Source organism: Rhineura floridana, chromosome 7 (assembly GCF_030035675.1).
Source record: "Rhineura floridana isolate rRhiFlo1 chromosome 7, rRhiFlo1.hap2, whole genome shotgun sequence".
Taxonomy (NCBI): domain Eukaryota; kingdom Metazoa; phylum Chordata; class Lepidosauria; order Squamata; family Rhineuridae; genus Rhineura; species Rhineura floridana.
In genome coordinates this window covers 92,543,313-92,552,541 of record NC_084486.1, presented here as the reverse complement: position 1 = coordinate 92,552,541, position 9,229 = coordinate 92,543,313, and the positions used below count along the sequence as shown (strand labels likewise).

The 9,229-nt window shown below is 39.9% G+C and overlaps 1 protein-coding gene across 4 annotated transcripts in view; it reads left to right on the top strand.

The window, feature by feature from the left end:
* Nucleotides 1–1,572: 1,572 nt before the first annotated feature.
* ARMC8 (armadillo repeat containing 8) overlaps nucleotides 1,573–9,229 on the top strand; it is a 96,393-nt gene continuing 88,736 nt past the window's right edge. For 2 of the 4 annotated variants that reach the window (XM_061636509.1, XM_061636507.1), the window contains exons 1-2: nucleotides 1,656–1,940; nucleotides 6,290–6,366. In XM_061636509.1, coding sequence (XP_061492493.1) covers nucleotides 1,896–1,940; nucleotides 6,290–6,366 — 122 coding nt within the window. In that variant the 5' untranslated portion in view covers nucleotides 1,656–1,895. Of the gene's footprint in view, nucleotides 1,635–1,655; nucleotides 1,941–6,289; nucleotides 6,367–9,229 lie in introns of those variants that run through there. The other 2 variants (XM_061636510.1, XM_061636506.1) reach the window with 2 other exon arrangements.

The window sequence follows — 9,229 nt, the reverse complement described above, 5'->3', positions numbered from 1 at the left end:
TATTTTAAGGTCTGTTTTTATGATGTTTTGATGTGTTTTTAGCGCTTCTGTTTGCTGCCCTGGGCTCCTGCTGGGAGGAAGGACGGGATATAAATCAAATAATAAATAAATAATGTGGGACAGTAGATTTTGCTATTTATTATTTATTATATTATTTATTGCACTTTTAGACCACCCTTTAGCGACAAGCTCTCAGGGCGGTGTACAAGCTCTCAGGGCGGTGTACAATTAAAGATGTATTAAAGATGTTTGCCTCTACCTATGTTCAATCTGTATATTTGTAAATTCAAATATTACAAAATGCCATAAACTAAGCCTGCAATGACCTCTTCCCAAATGAAATCAAGCACAAGTAAGTACAGTATAGCACCCCAACCTCTCTGGGAACTGGGCAAGCCTTACAATATATTTATAGTAGTAGTCTTTTAGTGTGTAAGTTTTATGATCCTTCCTCAGGATTGGACTCCTACTCACAATGTGTCAATGCCTGCTCTGGTGCAAATTACTTTTTGGGGGGTTGGAATATCTAGTCTCCATTAATTTAGTATGACTTTTGCGCAGGTGAATGTAGGGATGTCCTTCTCCCCACATTCATTAACCAGAAAAACTGAAGGAGTGGGTGGGTGTGTCTTACATCTGAGCTGACCAGCAGATTTCTGAAGAAGGGGGAGGGAAACCACCTCCTGGAATTCAACCTTATGAATGAATGAAAAGCATGCATGCATTTCTGTCTTGAGGACACCACTGAAATGATTGCATATTTGCAGGACCAGCAAAATGCTTATTTAATTAGATTTTTTGTTTCAAGATCTAGTTTCCAGAGATTGCAGTTTATGTACATTCACTGGAGAGTAAAACCCACTGAACACCATGGGATTTGCTTCTGAGTACACGTGCGTAGGATTTCACTGCAGGGCTGGAAGGGATTCCATTCTCCATTGTTGCCCCATTCCTGCTTTTCATCAAATTCTTGATCACTTATTCTTCCTCCCTATCTTATCTAGGGTTGAGGGAGCATTTCAGCTCGGACCATATCACTTTGGCGCAGCACCTAATCAATCCAATCATAAAACATACGAGAACCTATGGATTCTGATCATTATAGTCTGTATAACCATAACTAAGAAACACCGTGGTAACGTTCTTAAAGCATATTTGGATTATTTAGCATGACGTAACACGTGAGGGAGCTTCTAAACAAGAATACTTATTTTATACAGTATACAAAACGTTTTTAAAACAACTTTCATATCAAAAGCTAACTGAAGTTGGTTTGTGCATAGCACGTTATGCTCACACGTAACGTGCTTATTATGTACGTGGGTTTAATAGGGTTATGGTTCGGTGTTCGTGTAATCCTTCGATATCAAAATTAGAATTTCCAAGTGTATTTCCTAATACATTGTACCCAGTAGATGGCGTACCAGGACTAAGCGTTTACATACGGCAATCACTCGTTTCTTTTTCTACCTCCCCGCGAAGGACAAATTTGGACAGGTGACTTCGACTCGGCGCATGCGCTTAAACAGAACGCCTGGCTAGCTTCGTTTCTTTTCTCATTGGCTCAACGCCGAACTGTCTAAAAGTAGAGCTGGCGCGTTACGCTTCTTCTTACCCTTAAGTTCCGTAAACAGGTGGGAATAAATCCATCTACTTCCGGCAATAATCCCTCCCTCCCTCCGACAAGTACCCGTTGGCGCATGCGCACTGTTCGCAGCACGGAGAAGCTGTTTTTTTTTCGTTAGCTGATTCGAGCTTTGCGGGCGTACTCCCTGCTTTTCCTTCCCTTCGCTCTTCTTTCGCGATGTGGCCGCGCATGGCGGCGGTAGCAGCAGCAGTCGTGGCTCCGGCTCTTGCGTGGGGTTGACCGGCTAGTATCTCTGGCGCGCACCAAAATGGCGTGTGTGTTGGAGACACCACTCCGCATGAGTGTTCTGTCGGTGAGTGGAGGCCTGGGGCGGTGCGGCAACGGCGGTAGCTGTAGCAGTTCTTGGTCCTAGTGAAGGAAGTCAGTCGCGGCAAGGTTTCTGTTGGACGGCTCCCCCTTCCTTACCTTGTCGTGGAGGCAGCGGGTCTGGTCCTGCGATGCCCAGCGGGGCGAGGGAGGGACTGCCTACTTAGGTTGTTCGTAGCGGGTCCCGCCCTCGCTGGTTGCCCGTCCTGTTCTCACCCTCGCCTTCTCTCGCCCCCTCCCCCTCCCGTGGCCTGTTCTTTGTACGGCCTCCCTTTCCCCTTACCAGACTGAGTACAAGGGGTGGGGGACTCTGAATTGGGAATCCCACTGTTTAGGGTTAGATCACAGTGCAGTGTTTAATCCGTCCTCAGATGTCACCGGACATGATGGCAGCCACCCTTATCTGATGGCTTGGGTTTCTTGTGCACGGGAATATTTTTCCCATTTGTGCTCTTTTTCTGCCCAACTGTAGCTGGACATGGCTGTCGTTTCATTTTTCTCTTGTACAATAGAAAGTTCCAACTGTAACATAACTGCACTTTTTGAGTATGCATTAATAACATTTCATCATGTTTTCCTGTTCACTTGCCTTTCTTACAAGTTTATAAAGATCCTGCTGCGCCTCTTCAGTTTTACTGGATATTACTTTTTAAAAGGGACTTTCTTCTCAGTGGCTACCAATATTAGTTGAGAACTTTCATTCTGTTGAAAATCCAGGTGTATTTTTACTGGATAAACCCTGTCCATATGACTATTCTTGACGTGTTCATTTGCATGTTGAACAATATTTACAGGAAATGAGTTGTGGTTAATACCAATAGAAATGAACGGGACTTAAATATGACTAACTTCCTTTGGATTGGGGCCTGTAAACCACCTTTCCACCAACTCATCTAAGTCAGCAGTTGGACTGAAAATTTACATTAATTCTAGAGTTTGTGTTCTCTTCCATTTCCTTGTTCTGCTCCCTTGACCAAGCCTCCCTTGTTCAACCCTGGTTTGCTGTCTCTTGCTTGCATAGACCCAGTTACGATGCCTTGCTTATGCTCTGACAGGGGTCAGGTGCAAACCAAATCAGTGTTTCTCTCTTCTGACAGAAGGCTAGAAGTATCTAGAGATAATCCCTGAGAACTTCTAGGGATGCATTTTTTTCTTGAATTAGGATGGGGTAGAAAGCATTGCCTAGTTTGGAAGGGATGATGAAGAAAATATTTTTCAGTTGCCAAAAAGGATTTATTACCCAATGCTGTAATCTTCATTTTGGCAATTCAGATGTGTAAAGCTGTGCTTGATAAATTGAAACTAAAAATGGGCAATCAAGTTGAGCAATCTTCATAAAACTTTTAAATATAGTGTCTCAGTTATGTGGCTGGTGAAACTGTAAAATAAGAACAATGTGCCCAGTTTTCCACACTTAGCACCTTCAGTAAGATGTGACAGGGTGGTGTAGTCCACAAGATGCTAATTGCACTGAACCAGTTAGACTCTAAGGTGCTTCACACCTTTTTACTTCAAACTTCTTCTCTTGCTACTTCCCATCTTCTATTTACTTGGTGCTTTTACCACTTCTGGCAATCTTGCTATTTATCTCTTGGTTCCAGCAAACCTGAGCTGTCATTTTAAAATGGCTACCTGGGACAGACTGATAGAGGCCCTGAAATTTGCAGATAAGTACAATGCATGCATTCTTATAGCCTGGTCATTCCAGTAGATTTCACCGGATTTGAATACAAGTGGTTGCTGCACCATTTTAAAAAAATCCAAAAAATGTTTCATTCCTACTCATATTGAAACACCAAAAACACAGTTAGAAAAAAATTGTTTATGAGGAGGGTTGGAAATGGGAGAAGGTTGTCTAAAAACTGGTGCTACAAGGCTTTATGTTATCTTTAATTTCTCTGCTTCTATAGATCATATCAGCAACTATATAAAAATAGTTTAAATAAAAATGACATCCAGACTATGGTGATCAAAACCTTTTTTGGTTGAAGTTGATATCATTTATGTTTTTGGTGTCTTTATACGAGAAGGGATGATTTTTAATTTTTTTAAAAATGGTGCACCACTCTCTGGTGAAAGTATCTGGGCTGACCCAGCCACCTTTAGAAGAGAGTATTGGTTGCAGAGAAATAAATAAATAAAAGCTTAGCTTGAATTATGGCCAGTATTTATTAATGCTAAATTTAATAGTGCTGCTGCTTTTTGTAATCTTGAATTTTCTATTAAACTCCTGTCTGAGTAGGGTTGTTCTTCCCCCCCCCCCCGGTGTCTTTTGCAATCTTATCTGCCAAGGTTGAGGTTGTTGGTCAGTGATTGGGAGAACTGTATGATCGGCTGTTATTGCAACCTAATTAAGCTACTCACATAGATGAACTGTTATCTGGAAAAAAAGTTTTGGAAAAAAGCTCCTCTCTTCTCCCTTTGCATCCTGGAGTCACTTTGGAAGGTTTCTGGATAATTCTACATCAGAATCCTGGGCAGAACCATGTATCTTTCCTGCCTGTTCCATAGAAACAAGGTGGACGTCTAGGAGCATTGCAGTGGCCCTCCATTCCCTGTGGCAGAAGGAGAGTGAAAGAAGATATCTGCAGTCCCATGGATCTTCTCTCTCTTCCCCTCACTCTGGTGGGAGACAGGAGGGAAATAAGGATGTTTCCCCATCTCTCTTCAGGTTCTGGTTATTACAGGATGGGGTTAATTGACTATTTGATCTGTTGGCTGCAGTGGAAGAGAACTGGGTTCTGCCACAGGGTGAGAATCTATTGGTGGAACCTCCCCCCACTCTGGCTGAGAAATGAAAGGGGAGTGTGTATCCGCTAGGTGAGAGGTGTGATTTGATCATTCAAAAAGCAGCATACAAATATTAAATCAAAAGAGCACTTGTTGGAGTTAAAGGGGGTAATATCCCTACAGAATACTACATCTGATTTCTAGGAAACAGAATCAAATGCTGAAGTGCTAGCTCTAGTGAGCACTAGAAAACATTTCAGATTTGTCATGCCTGCATCGAAGCTTTTGAAGTGCTTCAGCAATCAAAAGTTCAACTCTAGTTAATGTGATCTGAGAAGGGAGATACCACCCTGATGTCTATACAGATAAAGGGTGCTTGTTCTGGAAACGTAGATAAGATAAGAAATATTGATAGAATTAAATCAAACTAGGGGCTAAAAATATTACAGAAACTCAACAGAATCATTGGGTTTCACATATATTTTTCTGCAGAGCAAAATGCCTCTAAGAATTTGGGAATATTTATCCACAAACCTCTTTTGAAACTTTTTCTTCATATCGTGTGAACTTGGAAAGTGGTTTTGAAGAGGACTTCAAATGAACATTAACTCACAAGTTCCTGATGTTGTTCACTTAACAAATCTGGGGGAAAATTACTATTTCTGATAATACCTTGTGGACATGGCTCCTGAGTGTCTGTCTAATGCTTTTGTTTAAACTGGTATAGGTTTATATTTCTTACAGGAATTATTGTTAAGTGTTGGTTTCTTTCAGTGCATAGTTGCTAAAAGTAATCTCAATATTGCTTTGACTGTAAGTCAATGTTGGGTCCAACTCTAGTAAAATGTCTTATACAGATATTAGAGACTCTAATGACCCTGCTCTAGTTATTAGATTAATCATTTGACGGCAAAGCCAAGGTGGTCCTTGTAGTTTGTCTCAATTTTATGAAGTCAAAGTTTGTATTTTTGTATACAGATTATTTATATTGTTATGTTGGCAATTTGATTTTAAGCTTATTCAATTGAAAAAAATTGTGCTAAATATTTTTTGAAATATTTTTTGATTCCCCCCCTGAACTATACTGTATATGAATTGTTTTTCCATTAGTGGTATGTTGTGCTTTTGGTATTGCTTTGATATGGAATATCTTGTGTGTCATTTTTCCATTTGAACTTAAAGCAACTCTCCACAGCAAAGAATCAAATCATGACATACTCACAAATGTATTTATATATGGGGTGATATCCAACATTGTATTTATATATGGAGTGAGCAGAATTACCCTTCCTCTGCTCCCTGTTGCAGACCCCAATTACTCTGGAGGGTCTCCCAACTCTCCAGATCAAGTTTTGGAAGTGCATATGGGCTACAGGGTGGAAGAGAGGAAGGGGAAGTCCTGTTGCATGTGCAGAAGTCTGTTCCACTCATGGACAAGTACAATTGGCTATTGCTGTTTATGAATTGTTTTGAGCTTGCATTTGTTGGGGAAATGCCTATAAAATATTCTATTAAATCAATGTATTTTCCTATGGACTTTTGAGTTCTTGATTATTTTAAACTTAATATGCTAATCTGACAGAATGCAAATGTCTTTGCTTCCAGGAAGTCACGGCTAGCAGTCGCCACTATGTTGACAGGTTATTTGATCCTGATCCCCAGAATGTCCTGCAGGGTGTGATGTAAGTAATATACACTGTTATCTTGCCGTTAGTTCCCTAGCTTTGTGCAAATCTCTTTCACAGCTTGCTTTTGCAGGTGTGTAACTGTACTATGGTGGTATTACTGGTAGAATGTATTTTGATACAATATGTAGACTATGTAACAAACTTTGTTGTTTATTAAGGTTACAATACAACTGTGCTGACCTGGGAATAAGCCTCATTGAATTCAGTAGAATTTACTTCTGAGTAGACATGGTTGGTTTTGCGCTGTTAATCTTCTGGGTTTTTTTTTACTTCCTAAATTGTACTTGCCGCCTTATCTTTCAAACCTGATTGAAATCTGCTTCGCTTACCTATACTAGTACTCACCTGAACTTGGGATGGGACTCCCTAGGCAGATTATTTAATTACTGATGTTTATTGACTTTTCAAAGAAATGGATTTTAACAAAAAAAACCCCACTCAGTTATGGTGCATGAATATCTTAGAAAGTAATTTTGTAAAAAATAAAATAGGAATTTAATACAAACTTGTTCAAGTTACACTTCATCTCTTAAACCTGAATCATGAGCATCTGTCAAATTGGCTACATCAGGATATAACACCAAATAACGCTTTAGCGTTGTGAGAGCAAACCTCAGTTTTGTGTGCTTCCCCCTCCTTCGTTCGTGCTACCACAAAGAAGGGATCAGAATCTTCTACTTCCATTTTGAAGTAACCATCTGAACCCTCAGTTCATTTTAAGTGTGTTTAGTTGGTACAAGCCAGCATCATAAACTACAATTAAAAGTTGGCTTGTTTCAACAAGCACTACTTAAGATTAATCATGGTTTGCATTTGGACAACATGACAAACTACAGTTAATCTAAAAAGGACATGAAATCTTCCAAGCTCCTTGTGGTGGCTGTTCAGGAGGGGTATCTCATAAACCTGAAGCTCACACAGGCTCCTTCTCATAATGCTAAACTGTGGCTCAGCATTAGGTCCGAATGAGGCCAGATAGATAAAATACTGCTTTTCTGTGTTAAAAGAGATGAGGGGAATCTGACTTCTGAAGCTGAGTATTATAAATTATGTACTAGCTCATTTCAGACATAAAGTAAATCTGGTTTCCCTCTTTGTGGTGAGTGAGCTTGAGCATCTCCCTTTTTCATATGCCAGGAGCGGAGATATGGAAGCATCTGCTTTAAGATTTAAAGTAACTACAATTTCTCATGACATCTGAACTTGGATAACTATGGTTAGTGAGACTAGGCCAGCATCGGAAGTCATAATTTGGTCCTGGCTTGTTCTCACTAACCATAGTTTAAACAAACAGCTGATCCCTGAATTTGGGTGTCACTGGAGACTGTGGCTTGTTTAAAATAAGGAGTGAAAGTTTCAGCTGGGGTCTTGTGGGCATGAAAAAAGAGCCTGCTGCAGCTAATTTACACGAGCTGCGATGTAGAATTTCATGTTTATCGGCTGCATGACCCTGGAGGCTCTGGATCGTGCTCTTAGGTTGTATAAAGATTATTCTTGATTGCAAATCAACATCTGTTTATTTAAACCATTTTTATTCTGTTCTTCATTCAAAAGAGGCTTGCAGAGTGGCCTGCTGTTGCTGTTGCTGCTACTGCTGCTAATAATAATAATAAGACAGTCCCTGTCTTACAATCTAAAAGACATGGCACGTGAGGAAAGGGGTTTGGGAGGGAAGAGGGGGGGAAAGCAAACTCAGGCACATTTCTGAATGAAAGCTACTGTAATGACCAGCTGGATTGGAATGATTTCAAGGTGAGGCCGATCGAAAAGTAATTCAAGAATGTCTCAATTTGATGCTTTCATTGTTCTGTTGAAAAATGATCCCATGGGATATTAAGAAATGATCTTCAGACAAGAACTTTACCCAAAGGAGGAGGTCCCATAGTCTATGTGACCGAAGATACTATATTGCCCAGATGATTTGACTCATAACTTTCAGGTGAACAGTGCTTTCTAGTCTTCTGACCGTTTGCCAGCTGTTCATGCAACTCTCAATATTCAAACCCTCCTGTCCTTCCCAAGCCTTGGACTTCAGTTAAAGTAGTCATAGCTGTTCTAGTATATTCATGGCTACAATATGTTAGCCAGTTTCTCCAGATCAAGGGTTCTTAACTTGTAATCCATGGAGCCTTAGGCTTCAAAGGATCTGTGAACGATGTGCAAAAAACCAATTTCCAATGCAACAAAATAAATTGTATTTATTTATGGGGGTCCATAGCTTTCATCAGATTCTCCAAGGGGTCTGTGACCCAAAAAAAGGTTAAGATCCCCTACTGCAGATAGTTTGATGCATTGCTGCTCTATTATCAAATTGCATAGCTCTGGTAAACTGACATTGTAAACCAGTTGTGTGGCAGGTATGCTAAAAAGAAGAAAGTGAAATTTGTTAGCTTTTGTTGTATTAAATTGTTTAATTGTGATAATCATTAAAGCTAAATTTCCTTCTTTGGTGGGCAGAAGCTTCCCTGTGGTTGGCTATGTCCTGAAGTGCATGCTTACTAATCCATCAGCATCCAATATAAATATTCACTACTAAAGAGATTTATTTGGTACTATTTTGCTGAAGATGATTGCTTTTTGTGTGTAACTTTCTGTAAACTGGGTTTCAAGTGTCTCTTAAGACTACCATGTCCTTTTCTCTGAACATAATATCTTTGACATTAAAAATCTATAAGATTTTTTCCCACAAGCAATTGAAGAAGGAAGTCTTTTTAGAGGGCTTTGTATGTTGCCTTTCTAGTTTTGTGATGTGTGTATGTATGTGAATGGATTTCTGCATGTTTTAGGGACTACTTATTGAATTCCAAATTGTTATCTTCATGTGAAATTTCATTTGCAGAAGGAACTATTTGAAGTA